At 39.7% G+C, this 24,739-nt stretch overlaps 1 protein-coding gene and 2 long non-coding RNA genes across 4 annotated transcripts in view; 2 read left to right on the forward strand and 1 right to left on the reverse strand.

The window, feature by feature from the left end:
- Nucleotides 1-16,251, forward strand: part of LOC134799363 (alpha-mannosidase 2) — a 31,304-nt gene extending 15,053 nt beyond the window's left edge. Inside the window, exons 17-22 of the mRNA XM_063771773.1 lie at nt 291-449; nt 1,963-2,115; nt 6,901-7,023; nt 12,132-12,326; nt 14,199-14,312; nt 14,661-16,251. Coding sequence (XP_063627843.1) covers nt 291-449; nt 1,963-2,115; nt 6,901-7,023; nt 12,132-12,326; nt 14,199-14,312; nt 14,661-14,819 — 903 coding nt within the window. The 3' untranslated portion in view covers nt 14,820-16,251. The remainder of the gene's footprint in view (nt 1-290; nt 450-1,962; nt 2,116-6,900; nt 7,024-12,131; nt 12,327-14,198; nt 14,313-14,660) is intronic.
- Nucleotides 16,252-16,383: 132 nt separating this feature from the next.
- LOC134799390 (uncharacterized) lies at nt 16,384-19,758 on the forward strand. Its single transcript, XR_010145400.1, has 2 exons — nt 16,384-17,899; nt 18,080-19,758. It is a non-coding gene; the product is annotated as an uncharacterized LOC134799390 (long non-coding RNA).
- A 4,586-nt stretch (nt 19,759-24,344) lies between these two features.
- Nucleotides 24,345-24,739, reverse strand: part of LOC134799383 (uncharacterized) — a 78,034-nt gene continuing 77,639 nt past the window's right edge. For both annotated transcript variants that reach the window (XR_010145391.1, XR_010145392.1), the window contains exon 3: nt 24,345-24,359. This is a non-coding gene — a long non-coding RNA (uncharacterized LOC134799383). The remainder of the gene's footprint in view (nt 24,360-24,739) is intronic.

A 24,739-nucleotide genomic window follows, 5' to 3' on the forward strand; every position in this document is an offset into this window, starting at 1 on the left:
AAATCTCCACAAGACTTGCGTTTGTAAGTAACAAATCTAAATATGCCTAGAACGTCATAAATGTCATAAGTCATAAATATCTGCTAAATAAAAGTGTGATAAAATTCCTATTGTACATTAAATCATATCGCTGTCTTTGTAGAGAATATGGATGCATATAACTTACTCAAAAATATGCTCCATAGTTCTTAATTCGTTGACATAAGAGCTATGGGACATATTTTTTATTTTGTGCACCCATATTTTTACATTTGACTGTACTAGCTATACATTTATTTATTTGTCATCAGATATCTGTGTTCGACAACCCATCGCTACCGCAGACCGAAGTGGAGATCTCCAACACGTTCCTGATCGACCCGCTGGTCAACGACCTCGAGCTGGCCATGCGATTCTCGACCTCCATCAAGAATAAAGACACGTTCTATACGGACCTTAATGGCATGCAGGTTTGTACTAAAAATTTTAGATTTCTCTAATCAAATAAGAACGCTTCGAACTCTAAGAGAGACCCCACACTAGCGTCTTTTGAGTGTCGGCGTCTGTAGTCTGTATCTTTAGGTATTTAAATAAAAGTAAACAAAATCTACCCTCAAATAGCCATTTGAGGACACAACAAGGAGGATACAATCAGGACAGATATGGCCGCTAGGTGGCGACAGCGCCACGCGCGGCTTATGGCTAGCCATAAAAATTGGTGTGGAACGGATGTACTTTTAGCTACCTGTAGCAAAGCGACAAAATCGCGGAGTGAGCCACGCCTGCTTTAACCTACATTATTTGATCATGTAATGTTTTCATCTACCCTCAAAGCCTTAAGAGCCCCTTAAGCCTGTTGAGGGTAAATGCTCTTGCACATATGCACACTCTGCGATTTCGTCGCTTTGCTACAGGTAGCTAAAAGTACATCCGTTCCACACCAATTTTTGTGGCTAGCTATAGGCCGCGCGTGGCGCTGTCGCCACCTAGCGGCCATATCTGTCCTGATTGTAATAGACGCGTTTTGTTAGAGAGTGAGTCTTCTGTACCTAGTACTATTATTTATTCTGTGGTTAAAGTCAGGTCGTTCTGTGACTGATCCAGGCGCTTTTGTATTTCGTTGGTTACCAATAGATTTATAACTACCCGAATTGTTTGTTTGCTTTTATTTAAATACCTAAAGATACAGAGTATAGTTAGCGCTATAGAAAATGATGTTGCTGCGCAGTTGCGCCAAAGTTGTGTCGAACAGCAGCTATAGAGTTGACTAGACTCTGACGCTCGGGAGACGCTAGTGTGGGTTGCCTCTAAGAAGTACCACGGATCATTGTTTTTCGTTGTGTTGTGTTGACATAGTAGTCGATTTCAAAGTTTTCAGGTAAAACTATCCTAACACCACAGCTTTTTTTGGTGTACTACAATGTACCACCACCGTACCATGTTTTTTGAAAATTAGGTACAAACTCATTTTAAATTGGTATCCTACCCAACACTAGCGTAAAAGTGTCAAATGCCAGAGTGGTAAAGCTTTAACAAACACGGTCCTTATAGCTTCGAGAGCGCTGGTAGCCTAGCGGTAAGAGCGTGCGACTTTCAATGTGGAGGTCGCGGGTTTAAACCCCGGCTCGTACCAATGAGTTTTTCGGAACTTATGTACGAAATATCATTTGATATATGCCAGTCGCTTTTCGGTGAAGGAAAACATCGTGAGGAAACCGGACTAATCCCAATAAGGCCTAGTTTCCCCTCTGGGTTGGAACGTCAGATGGCAGTCGCTTTCGTAAAAACTAATGCTTACGTCAAATCATGGGATTAGTTGTCAAACGGACCCCAGGCTCCCATGAGCCGTGGCAAAATTCCGGGATGACGCGAGGAAGAAGAAAAGAGGTCCTTATAGCTTCGGTCAATTTTTGTAAGTTATCTTAGATTTTCTTGCATCGTTTTGTCTTCCCATAATAATTTGACCACATATTTTTGTTTTAGATGATAAAACGTCGCTATTTCGAGAAGCTGCCCCTCCAAGCGAACTTCTACCCGCTACCGGCCGCCACATACATCGAGGACCATGACGCGCGCCTGACGTTGCTCACGTCAACGCCGCTCGGCATGGCGGCGTTGCAACCAGGACAGCTAGAGGTAAACCCTTTTTTATAATAGGCAGGTGGCAAATAAGCGTACGGCCAGCCTGGATGGTAAGCGGACACCGCTGACCATTGACACTCTAGCAGCTCCAAGCGCTGATTTGAATTGTATAAGGGTTTACTGTGTTGATAGGTTAACGGATAAATGAAGACTCCACACCGCCAACGCAGAACACTCGGGGTTATTCATTTCTGAGATTTTATAACCCATTTTTTTTTTATAACCGCCTGCTTTATTTTCCTTAAGATCCTATAGGATCTAGGATCTAAGATATATATATGAAATTACTTAACACATTCACTGCCAAGAACACGTATCTGTGTTCATTTTGTACTTGAAACGGGGCGCCCGGCACCGAAAGTGTTAACAGCGTATGCGGTGAGCTTCAGCTCCTGAGAGTCAATGTATAGTATTTGAAATGTAGTAAACCGAAAAGAAAACCTGATTTGTAGGAAAATACTGTTTTTTTTTAAGTAACAAGTTAATTTATTTTTATTTAATTTCATGTGCTAGCTGAGCTCGAGTTTTAGAAGTACATCGACTAGAAATGTCGAATTGAATTCTAATGACACATACGTCGAGCGAAATATTGGCGCTACACAGGTTTTTATTATATTCTGTGACTTGTAGTGACGAGTGTAGTTAGTCGCGTAAAACTTACGTTTATTTATGGCCTGACGTTTCGAACGTGACGTTACGTTCGTGGTCACGGGCAGACAGTAACAAAAGTATGACACAGTTTATAAAAGTATGAGTGAAAATTGTGTTACATTAAATCAATATATTGAGTGTAGTTAGTGTCAGTTGTCCTCGGTAAATCTGTAATTATGTAGATTGTGATATTTTTCATTACGAAAACTTCGCGGATATATAAACTCGTCATAATTTTTGTTTGTTTTCCCAGATGTAGTAAATATACGATGTTATCATGTCAAATAGAAACGAGCATAAAACTAAACCTGTAGCATTACTAATAGAAGTAGATACTTAGGTTGAGTTTGATTCTTAATTTAGTAGTTTAGATAATGCCAGAATCAATAATATAAAAGCATTCCGACAGAGTATAGCTTACAGACGCTGCTATTTTTATTTAATTTTTTATTACAGATATAGTGCATACATGTTTTCCATCGTATTTTCTCGGAAACGTTCGTATTTGTCATTCTACTTCAGTCAACCTCAGCACTTTTTGTACCGAGACTGACTGAAATAGCAAGACACGTTCGTACGTTTCTGTGAAAATACGATAGAAAATAATTAAGCACTAGATCTGTTCTTCCTTTAGTGTCCCACTGCTGGACAAAGGCCTCCTTTCTTTTTCTCCACTTGACCTTGTCGTTGGTATTTCCCCACCATCTCGGATAAAATGCGTCCAAGTCGTCCCATCTCCTTTTCTTTCTGTCTGTACCCCGGCCTGCACCATCTATGGTGTCCCGTTGGTCCTAATCATGCAGTAGCCATTTTAAAAAATATTTTGGAAAATGATAAGAAGCCGGTTGTTGACTCCACGATAATCCAATGCTCGGCTTAAAAAGTGTCACACCCGAACTCGACTGCCTACTGCTTTCAGATTACTACTACTTCTTAAGGCGACGGTAGCGGTGGGTAAAATTTCAGATTCTGTCAATTTACCCCATTTCACACACAAGCGCACTTCACGCACACTACCTCACTTTACTGGGACAGGTCAGTGACCCATCATGTTTTTTTTAAGATTGGACTTTTAGTTTAGTATTGACCACTAGCCTCCTTTGAGGGTAAAAGCGTTCCATTGAAAGATGAAAGAGAAACAATGCATTTAATCTTGCTTTCCTTGTCTGTTCATGTCACACGTGACGTACTTACCTATTTAATTAATTTGATTGTTGACTGTTTTACTACCTAATATTGCTTTGTCGAGATACGCGTTTTGTACAATTAAAGCGAATAAAACAAGATGTCATTAAGTCAGATGTAAAATGTTATTTACTACTCTATACGGTTTGTCATAAGGTGCAAAATCCATTCAATAGGAATTTAAATAAATAAAGTTTCAGCAGGGTGGCATTTCCATTTTGGCGAATAAAGCGAAACAGAATAGTTCTATCGAACCTGCTTACAAATTTTCACGAGAATCAGTTGAGAAATGTGATCTGCAAAGGAGAACATACAAAAGCATTTTTGCCCAAGCTGAAACGGAGACCTTTGCTAACGCTCGGCCAATGATGGTTTAGGTACACCTATAAAAAATGGTTGTCCCTGCTGTAATTTTAATATCTTTAATCTTTATATTTCAACGGTATAGTTTTGCCTTCAAAAATAATCGGTATCGCTAAACAATAGCGGTACCTTACTACTTATACGTTCACGAAATCGGTATCTGCATAACTTAATTGTTAGTAAACTAACCTGAAAAATAATCTCAAAATCACCGAAACATTTATGTACAGTCACCTGCAATAATATGTTACGTCATTAGCGCCAACTTTGCCTCCAGGGAAACTTTGCCCAAAACGACAATTTTAAACAAATTCGTTAATGTAGAAAAAATTATAATAGTTATGGCCACCCTGCTATTTTTAGTAGAAAATAGGTTATATTTCTGACAAAACTATATACCAAACTTGTGCATAACTTGACTTGGGAATTTAGAGTTTGAGCGAGTTGTCTAATATAGGATATATTTCGGCGGGCAAAAAATTGATAAATAATGAATGCAAGTAGAAAAAATTGAGAACTCTTTGACAAATATTTCCGGGTTTGAGTTATAACACATGAAGCATAGATTATGTCTATTGAGATTGTAAAATGCTTAGGCGAGCCTTATTTGGAAATGGGCAAAAACGGGTAGGCAACATTGCCCAGCAAATTTATTTTAAAGTTTTTACACTTATCGCTAAGTTATTAACAGGGAATGGTAGGATTGCCCAAAACCTTTAAGTGATCCTTAGACATCATCATCATACGAGCTGTATTTGAATACCAAATTGACGTGGGCAATGTTGGCGAAAACCCCGGATATCTTTGCCCGCCCTCTAAAACGCAAAAAAATTAGTAAAAACACGATAAAAAATATTTTTTTTTTTAAATAAACTGATGCGTTTGATCACAATGGACGTGCTGAGCAAAAAAAGTCATATGATTTGATGTTTTTTGAGAAATTGGTTTTATAAAATAAGCGGGCAAAGTTGGTGATAATGTCGGTACCTACTCTTCGAAGGCCGCAAAAATATGTGACATGGTCTTATGGTTCTACAAATAAGATCGTGTCAGATATTTTTGCGGCCTTCGTTGTGTAACATAAATTGCAGGCGACTGTACATTTGGAATAATTATTTTATTTAGTTTCAACGAAAGTTTCAAGTTTAGTGCGAAAATACTTCAGATATGCAATATGCACAAAATGTAGACCTAATCGAAATAAAACATTGCTTTTTATAGGTAATTTATAAAACATTCGATACATAGGTATACATAACAATAACTAGAGCGCTATTGGCCTGTAAGCTTCATCTCGGTCTTCAAAGCCGCAAAAACTCGCTAGTACTTAGTGCTGGTCTAGCCGTTATTTTTTCTTGAAGATTTTCAGAGAACAGCACGTACACGCATTATACATATAGACGGAGCGAACCGCATAATCATTATCATTTATTCGTCGCAATCCATGGTATTACAGATCTAGGTACAAGACTTTCAGGTATTACTTATACGAATTACATAACTCTTCCTGTTAATAGGCATTATTTTAAGATAAAAGTTCTATAATATAATACAAGATTACAATTGTCATCAAAATTCATTGACGTACAGAAGTCAAATACGTTTTTAAACTGACGCAAAATGATACCAGCATAATAAAAATTGATCCCAATCAGTAAAGATGAGTCTTTAAACTTTTTTCATTTTAAGCGAGTTTTGAAGGAACATAATACTTAAATTCGACTGTAATCGTATTGTTTTAAGATAGTTTACTGCGGTTTTCAACCATTATAACAGCAAATCAAATTTAAATGAGACGCGAGCTGATATTTATGTACCCTATTTTATGAAATACAATTTATCTACTGGTATACTTTCTCGTGTGCGTATATGATTTAATGTCAATATAATTGTCAAAAGCAAGAAAATCAAGCTGTCATTTTCATTTGAAGAAGTACACGTGTGCTCCGGTGTAGCCCCAACGGGCATCTGACTTGAAGAAGAATTTTGAGTGATGTCGTCAATGTATGGAAATTGTTCGAAAGTTTACATTTGAGATTGAATTTCTGTGTTGTCTTTGTGAGTAAAAATATAAATCGATAATAAATTGGTAGCTGAATTATCTAGCTTTCAGAATCATACAATAATTCAATTACTGTCAAAGACAAAATTGTTTTGCTTCCGTCTCAAACGGAACTCCATATTTTGATTTTTTGATACTTTTAGTGTCGATTTGTAGAGAATAACAGCAAATTAAAAATACAATGGCATGAAGAGTCGGTACACGGTTTCTTCGTGAACAAATTTACGTGTAATTTAATGCAATTATTAAACATTTATTGAACAAATTATGGTTACAAAGTGAGGTCTAAATCGAAAACGTCATATACCGGCCCCTTAATGGCGCAGCCACCCAAAATCTTCTCAAAGTCTTGGCCTCCGACACGAGTACACGCCAGTCTCGATCCTGTGCCATGTCCCGCCAGTTATCGGCATGGAGATCGCGCAAGTCCGCGTCAACCGCATCGCCCCAGAGATACCTAGGACGTCCGATCGGCCTTCAGATTAGATTTATAACATTTTGTTTATGTCTGTATCCAGGTTATGCAAGACCGACGTCTGAGCAAAGACGACAACCGGGGAATGAACCAGGGTGTACTCGACAACGTGCGGACAAGACACACCTTCCGCCTCATATATGAGAAGGCCAACAATCCTTGCCAGGTGAGTTTGCATTTATGTCCCTTCACAGTCTGAAGTCTAAAGTCAGAGTTAAGGTTGACAAGACCGACGGCTGACCAAAGACGACAACCGGGGAATGAACCAGGGTGTACTCGACAACGTGCGGACAAGACACACCTTCCGCGCCTCATATATGAGAAGGCCAACAATCCTTGCCAGGTGAGTTTGCATTTACGTCCCTTCACAGTCTGAAGTCTAAAGTCAGAGTTAAGGTTGACAAGACCGACGGCTGAGCAAAGGCGACAACCGTGAAATGAACCAGGGTGTACTCGACAACGTGCGGACAAGAAACACCTTCCGCCTCATATATGAGAAGGCCAACAATCCTTGCCACATTCAACTAGAGAACATATCAAATTATTTTACTAAAATAAAATAAAGTAAATAAATAAAGTTTTATTTCAGGCAAAAAGTACATTCGTACACCCATATCAGAATTAAATTTAAAAGTGAAACTTAGTAAGTTTAAAATAAGTTTTTGGCAAAAATTTCATTTTTGGTACCAGCTTTTATCGCTGACTGTACTTTTCTTACGACAGACAACTAATACTCATCGAGACAATTCTAAAAACCCCTAACACAATTAGGTTACGTTGTTTCATCACAGAGTTCCTATGGCCACCTCCTGTCTCCATCATCAGATCAGTTCGACAGTACCATATTATTGTATTGTCATCAGAACTACATACAGCTGCCAATTTTCATGACGCTACGATCCTTGGAAGATGGTTAAATTTGTTACCTTAGATTCCATTACAGTTAGTTACATACGGGTCGACCTAATAAAAGCTTGTTAATTAAAACTTAGTCACTTTTCCTTTAGTGTATGACATCTATTTCAGTCCCTTCACATTCTCAAGTCTGTCAGAGTTAAGGTTGACAAGACCGACGGTTGAGTAAGGACGACCATTTGAAATCACACCTCAGTATCATTATACAAGGTCCAAAGTCAAACAACAGCAGTGACGAATGAATATATTTTAAATGACGTAATGACGTAGTATTATGTTTAGTATTTGTAGTATTATTTGTATTAGTCCGAAGTCTTCAGAATATTTATGAGCGGGCAGCTCCGATATCTCTGAACGTTCCAGCAATGGAAGTATTTTGGTAGAAGATACTCTTGGTAGCTGCCTAGGGCGCACTTTTCGAACTGCCACAAAACATTTTAACACATGTCACATTAACGCGCAAAGTATCCCTAGCCACTACAACGACCTCCTTGACTCGTTTTCTTCGTGCAATGCCCACGCTATTTTCGTTTCCGAAACCTGGCTCAAACCTACCCTCGACTCCACGTCTTTTTGCCTACCTGACTTTGTGTTGGTGCGGAACGACCGCGTTGGTAAAGGAGGCGGCGGTGTTGCCATATACCTTCGCAGCAATATCCCGTATAAAATAATCTCTTCTTCTCCATCTCAGTTTTCGGGGTCTATGGAATATTTAATAATTGAAATTAATATTGGAGGGACTAAGGCTGCACTCGGTGTAGTGTACTGTCCACCCGGCGTTGACTATTTCATGGATTTTGAAACTGTTCTTTCCTCTCTTAGCGTTGAATACGAACATCAGATAATCATGGGCGATTTCAATACTGACCTTTTAAAGAACAACATTAGGACTCGCAAACTGAACGCCATTATTGCGTCTGCTGATCTCTCTGTGCTTCCCCTTATGCCAACTCACCATAACATCGACACGTCGGATTCCTGGTTGGACCTTATTATTGTCTCTTGTGTGGATCTCGTAGAAAAAGTTGGCCAACTCCCTGCTCCAGGTTTTTCGCATCACGATCTCGTCTTTCTCAGTTATCGCCTTCGTCCTCCTAAGTTGCAGCGTGTGACGATACAACTCCGCAGTTTTGCCAGACTTGACATTCAAGCCTTACAGAGGGACGCACGCGCGGTAGATTGGTCGTCGACGCTGACAGCTTCGTCGGTTGATGAAGCGGTGGCGGCCCTTAACTCGTCTGTTCTTAAGCTTTTCGACATTCATGCGCCTATACGCACAGTACGGTTGAAGAGGCCTCCGGCGCCGTAGTTCACGCGTGAGGTACGTATCGCGATGACACGACGAGATCGGGCTTTTTGCAAATTTAAGCGCGACCGTTGCGAGGAGAATTGGTGCCTTTTTAAGGCTGCCAGAAATCAATGCAACCAGATGGTAAGAGCAGCAAAACGTAAATTCATTCACCACAACATCGCCATGTCTTCACCAGCTGAGACGTGGAAATTTCTCAAATCGATTGGCGTAGTTAAATCTGCTAACAAGTTAACTTCTTCTCTTTTTTCGGCAAACGATCTAAATTCCCACTTTGCAAAACCTTCTTCCTTAGACCCTGTTACGAAAGTTCTTAGTATTGCTGAAATCAGTGCCCTGCCTTGTTTTACTACAAACGCTTTCTCTCTTACCCCAGCCACAGATGAGGAGATTAGAAAAACAATAATGTCTGTGAAATCGAATGCTGTTGGCCATGACGAGTTAAGTAGAACTATGATTACTTCCATTTTAGAATGTATTCTCCCTGTTATTACGCATGTTATTAATTTCTCTATGTCTTCTGGGGTTTTTCCTTCGTTATGGCGCCACGCCTATGTCATTCCTCTGCCTAAAGTTTCCAACCCTAGTGCACTTAAAGATTTTAGACCCATTTATATTCTCCCCTTTCTTTCAAAAATTTTAGAAGCTATTGTCCATAAACAACTGTCCACTTACATTTATTCCAATCAATTACTTTCTTCATTTCAGTCTGGTTTTCGTCGTGGCCACAGTACCTCCACCGCTTTGCTCAAAGTGGTCGATGACGTGAGGCTCGGTATGGACTCCTCATTGTTGACAGTGTTGGTCCTTATCGATTTCTCCAATGCTTTTAACGCTGTTAACCATGATCTGTTACTGGCCACTCTTAGGCATCTGAATATATCTTCATCTGCGGCTGGTTGGTTCTCTTCGTATCTTCAGGACCGTCGTCAGGCGGTTCGTTCTGATCGTACGTTTTCTGACTGGTGCACTCTCACTTCTGGAGTTCCACAGGGCGGAATTCTCTCACCTCTTCTTTTCTCGATTTTTATTAACCTTATTACTTCTAAAATTAAATGCTCTTACCATCTGTATGCTGATGACTTGCAGCTTTATACCCAAGCGAGTGCTAAGGATCTGGACTAGGCAATCGCTGAAATAAACTTAGACCTTAACCATATCTCCACTTGGTCACATTGCTTTGGTATCACAGTCAACCCAGCTAAATGCCAGGCCATATTACTTGGCAGCACCCGCTTACTCTCTTTGGTAAACACTGTGGAATTGGCGCCAGTTCTCTTTGAAACTGAAGTTATTCCGCTTTCATCGCAAGTGAAGAACCTGGGGCTAACAATTGACAGTGGGCTCACATGGGTACCACAGGTGTCCGACGTTAGTCGTAGAGTAATTAACACGTTAAGAGCACTCTATCGCCATAAACATTTTCTTCCGGTCAGCACAAAAACTCTCCTTGTCCAAGCTCTTGTTCTGCCTGTCCTTGATTATGCTGATGTTTGTTACGAGGGTTGCACTGAAAATGTCGGGAATAGAGAAAACTGTCGCATCTAGACGGTCAATCTTTATTTTAATACATACTTAAACTCAAACTGACCACGCATATAAATTTTCTTTTGAAAGTAATCATTCTGTAATGCACACGGCTCATAATCCCAAAGTCCTTTTTGTATGGCGATTTTGGGGCCTTAGTGGTTTTGTATGAAATTCGTGGAGTAGCCAACGGAATTGAAGTTTTTTTACATATATATATATATATAAAAGATTTTTTTACTGTTGTCATATGAATATTTAGGAATGTCGAAATCTGCCGATATGCAACTTTTTTGGCAGTCTTTTTAATTAACAGCACAAATGCGATTTTAATTTTTGACGTCGCTTTGGAATGACATGCTTCTTTAAGATCACCCATGGGATAAAATGAAAGTGACTTTCATATTTAATTTTAACTGCAAACGAGCGTACGATGAACTCTAGTTCATAAAAAAATAACAGAAGCCCATTGTAACTTTTATTTGTTCGCTGAGGGCATATTGAAAACCGTTTAAAAATATGATCCGAAAAATCACTTGGCCAAAAATTCAAATAATGTTCGACATACAATTTTCAAATTGCCAGTAATTCTTAAATACAAATGACAACCAAATGGAATATACCTTAAAAGTTTTATAAAGAGTTACATTTTTATAAATTATATGCCTGTTTCTATTATGTTATTTCTAAGTGTCCCATTCCCGAATATTTCAGTGCGACCCTCGTACACTAATCTCACTCAAGATTCTTTAAATAAATTTGACCGGCTACTTAATAGCTGCATTCGGTTCGTGTTTGGACTTCGTAAGTATGACCATATCTCTGCTTTTCGTAGAAAACTTAATTGGCTCCCTATACGAGATCGTAGGTCCCTTCGCATTCTGTGTACTCTCTACTCAATCTTGTTTGATCCGTCCGCCCCAGAGTATCTCCGCTCGAAATTTAAATTTGTTACCCCACGTCCAGGCACAGATCTCCGCTCTTCCCGTAGCCTTAAGCTCATTGTCCCCCAACATCGAACAGGTTTCATGTCCAATTCTTTCACTGTCCAGGCTATCAGGCTTTGGAACGGTCTCCCACTCTCTATCAGACAAGCGCAGACCAAATTCACATTCAAGCGCATGCTGCGCAAACATTTCCTTGACAAACTTTCTTCTTCGTCAACTTAATGATTCACACAAGGTATATAATTATGTATATTATGTATGTAAGTCTATTTGTATTAAGTATATGTGTAAGTTTATCAACATAGTTTATATTCATATAGAGTCTTGTTTACAAATTCATTTACTTTAAAGACACTGCACCTACTTAATCTTTCTGGTTTGACCCATTGGTTGACTGGTAGAGAATGCCTTAAGGCATTAAGTCCGCCATTTGTACCTTCATGTATTGTGCAATAAAGATTAAAATAAATAAATAAAATAAGTATTTTACCCGATATCATGAAATCACGATAGATGATAATAAAAGAAACAACCTGGTGTTTAGGACTCTTTTGTTTACATCCATTTTGTTTTCAGCAAAAGCATTCCCCGGACCACCCGAGCGGTCAGCTGACCCTCGGCGCCCACGTGTCAGCGCAGACTCTCCTGCACCCGCTCGTGGCCATGCAGTACTCCGCGCGGACCGGAGCAGCCCTGCCCGCCTACAGACGAGCGAGGACCAGCGCCGCCGACATTGTGTTAGCGGAATTCAGTGCGCATGTCTCCGCCAAGGTCAGTAGACTCCCCTACACCCGCTCGTGGCCATGCAGTACTCCGCGCGGACCGGAGCAGCCCTGCCCGCCTACAGACGAGCGAGGACCAGCGCCGCCGACATTGTGTTAGCGGAATTCAGTGCGCATGTCTCCGCCAAGGTCAGTAGACTCCCCTGCACCCGCTCGTGGCCATGCAGTACTCCGCGCGGACCGGAGCAGCCCTGCCCGCCTACAGACGAGCGAGGACCAGCGCCGCCGACATTGTGTTAGCGGAATTCAGTGCGCATGTCTCCGCCAAGGTCAGTAGACTCCCCTGCACCCGCTCGTGGCCATGCAGTACTCCGCGCGGACCGGAGCAGCCCTGCCCGCCTACAGACGAGCGAGGACCAGCGCCGCCGACATTGTGTTAGCGGAATTCAGTGCGCATGTCTCCGCCAAGGTCAGTAGACTCCCCTGCACCCGCTCGTGGCCATGCAGTACTCCGCGCGGACCGGAGCAGCCCTGCCCGCCTACAGACGAGCGAGGACCAGCGCCGCCGACATTGTGTTAGCGGAATTCAGTGCGCATGTCTCCGCCAAGGTCAGTAGACTCCCCTGCACCCGCTCGTGGCCATGCAGTACTCCGCGCGGACCGGAGCAGCCCTGCCCGCCTACAGACGAGCGAGGACCAGCGCCGCCGACATTGTGTTAGCGGAATTCAGTGCGCATGTCTCCGCCAAGGTCAGTAGACTCCCCTGCACCCGCTCGTGGCCATGCAGTACTCCGCGCGGACCGGAGCAGCCCTGCCCGCCTACAGACGAGCGAAGACCAGCGCCGCCGACGTTGTGCTAGCGGAGTTCGGTGCGCATGTCTCCGCCAAGGTCAGTAGACTGTGGCCTGACTGTAATACTTATAGAAGGAAAAAAAAACGCCGAGAATAAAGCGACTTATCATATTAACAGCACCCCAGCTAACGCGGCTAACTGTCTATCCAAGTACAGATGTAGTGCATAATTATATTCCTTCGTATTTTCTCGACTTGGACGCATTTTGTCCGAGATGGTGCGGAAATACCAACGACAAGGTCAAGTGGAGAAAACGAGAAGAGGCCTTTGTCCAGCAGTGTGACACTAAAGGAAGTACAGATGATGTGCTTAATTATTTTCTATCGTATTTTCACGGAAACGCACGAAAGTGTCTTGCTATTTCAAGCAGTATCGGTACAAAAAGTACTGAGGTTGACTGAAGTATCTTGCGTATTCGAACGACAGAGAAGCAGACAAAGTTTTTCGATTTTTCTATGCTGGCGGTAGGCCTTCAGGCGGCTTTGCCCATGAAGGTATACCGAAAACAGACAGTGCACTACGAATAAAGTGTTTTACACACACGTCTAATTTCATTTGTATAATTCCACTTTGCCTTCCTGTATAATGTCACAATCAGGGATATTGCGAATATTCGCATCCGCATCCGCGGAACATCCGCATTATTTTCAACATCCGCATCTGCATCCGCATCCGCATAAAATCGATGCGGAGCTCATGCGGATGCGGATGCGGATGTCGACCAAGTCGGTAACAGGAACGTATTAGCGGCGGCGCCGCCGGCGTAAGTGCTAGGTAATTTCGTCATTATATATAATGAAATCGTCTAGATCCCGCAAAGTCGGCCAAGTTACTTTATTAAATAAACCGCACCTATTTCTTGCTCAAATACTAAATGTTTCGTTTTTTTAAATAAAAATAACTAAAAATGTAATATTTGACGTTTTTAAGTACCAAATCTTGACATCCGCATCCGCGGATGTGAGGCTTTAAATATCCGCATCCGCGGATGTCAAAAAATCTGCATACGCAACATCCCTGGTCACAATCATAATAAGAACATTACAACTTTAGATTGACTATTTTCAGAAGAAAGACGGCAACACAGTCCACGGCATGGGGATGACCTTCCAGAGGGTATACCTGGACAAGTGCTACGGGAACCCGGAGATCGCTAAGTGGTACCCGACCAGCGAAGGCATCGTAAGTTTTATTTGTTATTGTACATGTCGATTCACAAGAGCTGGCAAGAATGGATTGAACGAGTAAATTAAAATATTTATGCGTGTATCACATTAACCAAGACCCGAGTTGCATGCGTCGCTATTATTAGTAGCTCGGTACTACAGGGCTAGCGTGTCTTATAGTAAGTCAAGTGTAAGTCTTGGGCAGGTAGTGTGTTCTTGTGCGATGTCAAAGCAAACGCAAACATCAAAGGCGTCGGTCCACTGTTACTTTTTACACCATCCATATATTTCCATTAAATATGTCACTTTGCTTTCTTATAAAATAATTAACTAATGCCTCCTTCTCGTATGATTAATTTTCCAGATCCAACTATCAGACATGGTAGACGCCGCACCGGAGCTAATCTACGAGAGTTCCCTAACGTTCACCCACGTACGGAACCCCGTGCCCGACGGTGCCCTCACGCTGTGCCCCATGGAAATACGGTCCATCTTCATCAACAAGACTTTGAAACATGGCTGAACTGTAACACCCTGAGCATAGACTAGGAATCCTCTAGGCGAAGCTTAGAGCAATTATTTCATGAAACTGATGCTGCCAAAAATACATAGGTGTGGAGGATGTCTTGTCTGTGACCCTGACAGAAAACGCGTAAGGACGGTTGGTTAAGAGGAATATTAACCCATAATTAAGCAAGGGGAATATACTCGTATTTACCACCTTTTGAACTCTATATCTTTTAGATAAGGTTTAAAATCTTAAAAAAGCCCTCGACCTCGAGCGCATAAATGCGCTAAAATCTCTATAGAGTAGAAAAGTGTCGTCGAAAAATTGCAAGAAATTTACTGAAGAACTGGAATCTGTATACAGGGTGGCTAAAAAATAACTACATTCCCGCTGCCAGGGAGGTTTTGGGATTATACTGAGCAACTTTTACTATGGGACCAACCCGAAAGCCAAAAAATATTTGGCTGATCCATTTTCCACGGGAGGGTAATTTTTTCCTATCGCGATTTCGGGGTTGGTTCCATAGAAAAAGTTGCTCAGTATAATCCCAAAACCTCCCAGGCGACGGGAATGCAGTTATTTTTTAGCCAACGTGTAATTATCAATAGATTATTGAAACAAATGTTCACGGTGTTCTACACCGTTTCCAAAAATTGAAGGAAATTTATCAATTCGTTAACTGCACTTGTTAACTTCAAACATTTCTACATTCTGCGACAACACATCGTTACGTATTTTGCGTTGGTTACATGCGACATCTAACGGCATGTTGGGACAACTATATTACCAAAACTACCACCATATTACAGGACTAACAAAGGATTGCGCGAAGATAAGGGTGGTATTCCATCTATTCAATATCTTGGTCCAATGTCATTGTGTCTCACTCTCTCATTAAGTAAAATGTGAGACAAACTACACATTGGACAGGTGGAAAAACCACCCTAAGAAAGAATTGGAAGCAGCATTTTATTTATGCTCTATTTATACTTATATTAGTTCTAAGTAGTTTCGATGAATTCTCGTTCACTTCTCGCCAGAATTTAAAGAAGTTTCCAGACGATCTGCAACAGAAAATTGTTGTATATAGTTACAACAATTTTCGGTTTCAGATCGTCGACAAACGCCTTTAAATTGTGGCGAAACAACAATGTCTCACTCTCTCAATTCGGATGCAAAGCCTACCGTAATGTATCAGAGGGTCGATTAAAATAGAGGGTCTAGCCTGCCTATGAAGCCGATGGTCCTGGGTTCGAATACCAGCAAGGGAATTTATTTGTGTGATGAGCATAGATGTTAGTTTCTAAGGGTAGTATTCCATCTGTCCGATTTCTTTGTCCAATGTGTATTGCGTCTCACAGTTTGCTTAATGAGAGAGTGAGACGTAATGACATTGGACAGATAGAATACCACCCTTTATCATGGGCATGATATTTAATTACACAAACGGGTCTACCGCGATATAATTTCATTGTTTTTACCTTTAATTCCGACGTTTCAGCCGAGTTGCACCAGCTGTGGTCACGGAAAGACTCTGACTGACGGATTTGTTGGGACGTCAGTCTTTCCGTGACCACAGCTGGTGCAACTCAGCTGAAACGTCGGAATTTAAGGTAAAAACAATGAAATTATATCGCGGTAGACCCGTTTGTGTAATTAAATATGTGTACAAAACGCGAGAGTTAAAGTGTTACATGGGCATAATTTCACTGTACCTATGTAAGTATTTATATACTCGTAATAATAATCTCTAATCATTGTGATTTGGGTCTCACAACGACTGATGTAAGTAAATGCGTGATTTCCTTGAAGACTAAAGTTGTGCACGTTTCAAAATAAGATGAAAACTGTCAATAAAACTAGTTTTCTGGTTTTGTAAAGACTAATTGACATAAACATCTGTCAAATGATTCTGATATCTGATAACTGTCAATGATTACTGGATACAGGCAATATCAGTTGTCACAACTGCCTGCCTGCTTATAGAATACATAATAATAATAATATATGTCTCCGGCGTGTCTTCGTCGGTCGGAGTGGACCCCAAGGGGACCCGCAGGACTCTCAGCTCTGGCTTGCCTTCATTGGCCGTCCAGAGAGGAGTCGCTAGAGCTATATGCTCCAGGGGTGGAAGTGAAAGATGCATAAGACGCGAGTTGGCACAGTGGCTGGTAACAGCCACTGGGTAGAAAGCGGCGCACACCTCTCGACACCCCTGAGCCGCTCACACCGGTGTTGCCCCTGGTCGTCTTTACGACGGCAGTTTCAGGGGCCCATCTAGTAAGCGGCGATTCAGCACCTGCCTCGATAACGTGTACTAACATTGTTATGGCAGGTGTCCGGACCTCTCAGCAATAGCCCAATCTTTTGACCAGCCAAAATTCATCACCATAACCAGCAGTTTTCTCCACTATATTTACAATAGCCCCTACGCCTGTTGGGACCGATTTACGGGTATCTATTTGTACCCGTGAATGGGTTCTAGCAGGTGTATTACATAACAGCAAACTTCTCCAAAGGGCCTCTACGTGTTGGATCTGTATCCCCACGCACGCCTATCAAATGACCGGGATGTATATACCCGTGAGTTTAGAAGAGAGATAAATGTAAACAATAGTCCCAATGCCTGCTGCGACCGGTTCATGGGTGTCTATTGTTGCACCTGTGTGTGAACGGGTTCCAGCAGGCGTTCTACATCACATTAAAGCTCTCCAAGGGGCATCTACGTGTTGGATCTATATCCCCACGCAAGCCTATCAAAAGACCGGGATTTATAGGCCCGTGAAATCCAAAATGGAGTACAAATAATAAATGTAAACAATCTGTGTTATTTTAGGGCCACCCCAAACTAGCGTCTTTTGAGTGTCGCCGTTTAGTCAGCGCTCTGGAAAATGGCGTCGCTGCGCAGTTGCGCCGACGTCGCGTCGAACAGGAGCCGTAGAGTTAACTAGACGCCGACAACGCTCGGGAGAAGCTAGTGTGGGGTGGCCCTAAATACCATATTTTAAAACGTGCACATATTAATAATATTTAGGATACATATAAAATCTTTATTCTTAGTCAAGACGAGAATGAATGTATAGAGAGGAGTAGGAGTGCTTCGGCGTTCCTGGGACCTCGCCATGTGGCGGCGAGGCGGCAACGGAGGGGTTTTGGTGGGTGAACCTGGGGTCTCATTAGCCCACAACAGGGAGTCCCACATAACCGTCCCGGCCCGTCCCCGCGCCGGGTGGTATGCGTGGAGCATTTCCCCTCTTAAAAAAGAAAAAAAAAAGGATATACCGAAGTACTAAGTGACTTAAAGGTAGGGATTAATTATTCTATCCTAACGACTCTTTGGAAGAAATTCATCAATTTCCAAAACAAAAACAGGATTCAGTTACTGTACTATTAGAAATGAGATGGGATGTAGGATTATGGGGGCGCCATAAGCCTTCAGTAAGAAGTGCATATACTTGGAAATATTCGACCTATGCCGCTGTGGCCCGGTGGCCGAATGGCACAGGCACCTGCCGCGATAGCAGAGGACGCTGGTTCGATTCCAGCCTGGGGCACCGAAGGCCTTGGTCATGCACTTTTTCTTAGTATATGACTTTTATTACAGTTAATTAACTTTAAACCTTATTTCTACGAGATAAGGTCTACCAAATTGTCAGTTCAGTGTGATGCTGTTAGTGCTATGAAACAGTTTATTATAGCTTAAGAGATATTTTATGTCGATAATATTATATTGAATTACAATTGTCAGATTTATAAACTGATTAACACTTACGATAGCCTCCTAAGGCCCAAGGTCCTACCAATAGTTCGGTGAAATTTAAATCATATACAATTGGAATAGAGTCGCATTTGTTTGGTTTCGTTCAAATTTCAAACAAAACCAAAATCAACTCTATTCCCTGCACTGTAGGTTCAAATTTCAGTGACAAATTCTGGATTTTTCATTTCTATGGCTGGGCCTTAGGAGGATAGGCAGTACGAGTACTGTCGATTAAGCGTTGTCACGCTTTATTACAAATGTGCTAGTTGCAACAAGTTTCCGCGTCTGATAAATTTCACAGGAATTAAAGTTTCCATCTTGGGAGTGTCTGAGATCTTTCCATGTGGAAAGTTTAGCAGTATTGGAAACGTGGCACGTTAGTAGTTAAGCTCTCGGGCTCTTATATTATGTGTGTGATGAATAGTATTTTGATTGTTTTTAGTGTTTGCTTTTAGGGTGGGAAAATATAATTTGTTGTAAATATATGTGTCGGGGTAATCGGCATATTTGTTGGTGCATCATTATATATTAACCCCTTTCTAGGCAGCACCAATATAGAATCAAACCAAGATAACTTGGCAGTGATTTTGGTAGAACAGACTGTCCAAGCGTTATTTTAAACGTCGTAATTTCATAGAACTTTGACGTTTAAAATAACACTTGCACAGTATGTGCTGTCAAAATCGCTGCCGAGTTAGCTTGGTCTGACTCTAAAAAGAAGACATATCGCTGGCCCAATATTACAGGGTTCTATGTTTCACTTTTATCGAACTGAAATTTGAACATTGCCATAGTGACATTGAGTCGAATTTCAACTATCTTGAAAATGTAACATAGAACCCTGTAATATTGGGCCAGCGATATTTAAAATAGTTAAGCATTTCAAGAGACGAAGTCTAATCTCATTTGGACTTTAATTAGTAAGTAATACTTAAGTTGAAATACCGTTTAAATGTAAGAGATGGATATATAGTTCTGCATGGAAAAGGGTTAAAATAAAATAGCACAAGTGGCAACTTTCCTAATACCGCTTTTCATATAGAAAGGCACATATTTGTCCATTAGGTTAAAATATTATTTGATTGTTTTCTGATTTAATTATTTTTGTATTTGAAAATTATCCCACAAACATGTAAAGATGTATAAAATGTATTTATATAGTGAGAAACGATCTCAGCAATCTTTAGTAATAATCTTGTAATAAATTTCCTATAGACGAAATTATAAAAATAGCTGGTTTTTAATAATCATATATCCATCCAGATAACTTTGTTTATTTATCTAAATTATAAAATAAAATGTTTTAGTCTGCTTTCTCCTGTTATTGTAAAATAATCATACTTTTATATTTCAATTAATTATCTTTGTTCATGTAAATATAACTTGTAAAATTATTATTTAGTTTTATTGGCACACCAAGTACTTACCAATTAAAATTAGATTCTAGAATACCTCAAGGTCGTTTTTGGTTGGCAAATTGAGACCCGTGGAACTCCCAATAGTAGTAGCGGTTGACCAAAATCAGCTGCAAATGGTGTTAAAGGTATGAAAATCGGCACGATTAATCTTTAGGCTATTTGAATCAATTTGACCCGTAGCACCAAAAAAAAAACAAACGGAAAGGAGTTATGACGTCATCTTTTTTTTGTATAGAAAAATAAAAAAAAATGTTCAGGAACCTATCGTGTGTGGTATTAAATGAAGGGCATTTTGAGCCGGTTCTAAAAATATATCTCATTATTATATTTCCGTCACTTGCATTCAATTAAAATAAAAATAATTTTCAAAACATACCAAGTTTGGGCTCCTCCAGATACGAAACCGTTGAATTATTTTTTGTAAAATATACCTCAAGTAATACCCAATATCCTCATATCTAAACCCAAGAAATTTATTTCGAAAATAATCAGTTTTAGTATTATTTTTTTTATTTTTTATTATTACAAATTGTGATCTATCAATCTATCAATGAAACGGCCTCCTAGCCTAGTCGATAGTGACCCTGCCTATGAAGCAGGAGGTCCCAGGTTCAAATCCTGGTAAGGGAATTTATTTGTGTGTTCATCATCATTATCACACAAATAAATGCCCATATACACATATATACAAGCCCTGGTAAGGGCTGATTCCCGAATTTCAGGGTGTACCGCTATCACTACAAGGGTTTATTAGTACCCAAAATACCATTACAGATGTAGTGCTTAATTATTTTCCTTCGTATTTTCTCGGAAACGTTCGTATTTGTTATGCTACTTCAGTCAACCTTAGACCTACTTTTTGTACCGAGACTGGCTGAAATAGCAAGACACGTTCGTACGTTTCCGTGAAAATACAATGGAAAATAACTAGGTATGGACTACATCTATAATTACCACTGTTTTTCCAGGACTTTCACATTGGCAGGCCGCACCAATAATTGGTTAGGTGATTTGACCGAACTTAGGTTGAAAAATAAAAACCTCACAAATGCTTGAGAAAAGTTTAAGTAAATTATAAATTATCAACACCGTTATATTTAAAACAACATAAACCGATAAATACAGGCATTCCGTGACTAGGCAAGTTGTCACAGTGACGAAGCACTATGTTGGTAACAAATCAAATGTATAATATTTGTCCGTGAGAACATTATCGTTTCTATTACAATTATGCATAATCTGGCATCAATTTATCACAAAATACTGATTTATATTTATTAAATAAAATGTAGACCGCCACAACATAATTATAGTACACTCGGAATTTAATTTCAGTACCATCTCGTACCATGTCACAGTGACAATCAATGTGAAAGTAGCTAGGAACCTCATACTATTGTCACTGTGACGAGGTACTAAATGGTACTGAAAATAAATTCCTTGACCGTGCCTATAAATGTATCGCAATATATAGTAAACTTTATTGGAATTGAAGAAAGGTAAATTTTAAATAGTAGGCAATTTTGGTGGCGATCAAAAGGTGGTAGACCAAACTAAAACCTACAAAATAACAATTTTCATTTGTCACGTTACAGGGCGATCAAAAATTTGTCATTATCATTATCTAAATCATATTTAAAATATATTTACATATATGTAGTCCGACAAGAAATTGTAGATAATTATTGAGGGCGCCACTTCCTACGTAACTCGTCACATTTTTGGCATAAAATGCTACATAGCAACAATTTAGTATGGACATTTTTTTTCTATATGATTTAATTTCTACTATTTTATGTCGCACTATAAGTTATTCACGTGAGGTTTGATGAGTCGCCCTGTTAATTAAATATAAAACTTGTACATACTAATAATAACTACGTAGGTACATCACAAATAATTCACAATACTTTGTCTATAAATATACCTAATACGACAACTCACTTTTATAATGACGTTTAAAGCTATTACTTAAAAAATATCACCAATATTTTCGTTATAAGCCTTAACTTTGGAGCGAATATTTCTCACTTTACATCGGAAAAAAAAATAGTCACATCTGTACTCTACAAAAAGCATTTGTAAAAATGCGCACTGGCTCATACACAAAGAGAAAAACAAAAATTGTCTTTTTTCCTGAAAATTAAACTGAAAATCGTAATTAGATTCCAAAAAAAGTAAGACAATGTTGCCACTGCAATAATTTGTTTGTAAAATAGTAAATTCCTTTTTATAAATAAACACGCTAAGATAATTTATTTATTGAGAATTTTACTCCTACGATTTAAAAAAGTACTTTTATTTACTTATTTTTACATAAATACAAGACACGCTACTAAAAAGTGGCAACATTGTCTTACTTTTTTTGGAATCTAATTACGATTTTCAGTTTAAGGTGGACCACACCGCTCCGCTGCTTAACCCTTTTCCAGGCCCCACCAATCTACAAGGTTTAAAAAAAATCCAAAGCTTTGATGATTAATTTGAAGACAAATCATATTTTCGGAAAGTCCAATCTAATTTAAACTTTAAAACGAATTACTAAGGTTGAAATTCTATTGGCGCGTATGTGGTCGGTAAATCGTACTATGCCTGGAAAAGGCTTAAAAACGGTGACGGTACGGAATCGCAGTGAGGCACCGTAAGCGTACCGTTTTTATCGCATGCTCTCCACACCACTTCTTAAAACACGCCGACGGTGCGGAATCGCAGGGACGCGTCGTATATGTCACGATTATATCGCATGCCCTCCTAGTAAAATCAAGTTTACGGCACGTCACTGCGATTCCGCATCGTCAGCGTATTCTGGGCAGCGGTGTGGTCGCGCTTATAAAGAGAGTCATCACTATTATGGGCCCAAGTTGCCCCCAAAGTAGTTTTTACTGGTATCAAAATTGTGAGCAGTTTTTTCAATGCTCTTACATTGAGGAATAAATGTTTCATTAATCATTCATTCATTCTTGTAGTTTTTTTTAAATAAACCGTAGCAATTACCGACCACATATACTAGGTCTAATAATAAATTGTACTTAATGTTTATGTCGTAGTCCGATCGTAAGATCAGGCAGATCGTAATGTTCCTGTGTAATGTTTTGACGATAGTCACATTAAACCAATACATAGGTAGGATAGGTCCGTTAGGTTGCTTCAGATGCCCGAAGGGCAAACTGCCCAGAAATAGGCAATCCGTCGACTCTGGGAACGAGTCAAAGATTTTCACGTTTCACGATATGCCTAGGAATTTCACGATATGCCTGATCTTACGATCGGCCGCCGACATTTATACCGCTACACTGCAGTATATACCATAGTTACGGCATCATATATTTATATTGTATGCATTGTGGTTGTTTAGCCTTTAGTCTGTGTTTTGATCCTGACCGAATTTTTCCGTCATTTATTTTTTCGAGAACGGTTTTTTCTACTCTATGGCACGATCGAGGTGTGAACCTACGATTTTAGACCAATCATTCATATACGAAAGGTTAACATTACTATCACTTCACTTCTATTAGTTGACTTGTACTGAGGACAAGCAAACACGCTTAGGGTTCATCCACATATTACGTCACAGCAACACGGGGGAGGGGGTTCATGCCAAGTAAGACAGTATTAAAGACCTATCTTTTTCCCATGAAAAAGTGTGACAACCCAAGTAACACAAGAGTAGCTGAATATTGTTTGAATAATAGAGCATTCCGTACTGTATGCTGAATAAGGTAGCTGTATAACGTCTGTATAAGCGCTTATACAGACTTTATACAGAAGGTTTGGGTGCAAAGTGGGCTAGCCCACGCCGCTTATTACTGAATAACAGTAATGTAATAGCTGTATAAGTGTGAGCCCACACATTGAATCGCTGAATAACACTTGTATAGAGGCTGTCAAAAGCTTCTATACCGCTTTTAAACCAAAGTTATCCAGCTTTGTATAGAATGACTCAGTTAGTCACACGTTATGCAGCTTTTGGTTCAAAAGTGCATTGTTACAGAAAATATATTCAGCTATTTGTGTATGATTTGTCTTCCATTTTAATTTCTGAACTCGTGTCAAAGTGTAGTGTCTGAAGTGAATACAAAATAAGGAGGACATTACCCATATATTGATTTGATGTTTACATAACATCAATTTCATTGCGCATGCGACTTTACTGTAAAATGTATATATAACATTTTATTTAAAATTTTAAAGCGCCGCGTAAATAATGCACTGTTTAGAAAGTAAATATAAAAAATGTAGTACTCCACTTTTAAATTTGTAATTTTTATGCGGTGTTTAGATGTTTTAGTGATAGAAAATGTACTTTAACAAGTTATGCTACGATAAAACAAGTTTTATAAATGAATATAAATGGGTTTTTCAGTTCATTTTAAATTCCTATTTAATTTTAGAGGTTAGAATATGAGCAACCGTAATGGCGTCCGACTGTGCTGAATATAAGCTGCTGCCACAGCTATTATGTGCTAAATTTCTGAATACTATTCACATTATTCGCGTTACTAAGCTACATGTTAGATAATAAAAGTTTTAGAACAACAAGTTTTGAATAACATCAGTATAATAGTAATTGTTTTCTCAATCTTAAAGCCTATTAGGGTTCTGTACACAAATAGTAAAAACCACATAGATCCTCACTAGTTTGATGAGAAAAATTATAGGTATGTAACACGGGCAATATTCAATCCTACTTCCTACTAATATTATAAACGCGATATAATATTTAAGTTATATGATAAATCTGGGGGCACGGCAGACTA

The sequence above is a fragment of the Cydia splendana genome, chromosome 18 (genome assembly GCF_910591565.1).
Source record: "Cydia splendana chromosome 18, ilCydSple1.2, whole genome shotgun sequence".
Lineage (NCBI taxonomy): Eukaryota > Metazoa > Arthropoda > Insecta > Lepidoptera > Tortricidae > Cydia > Cydia splendana.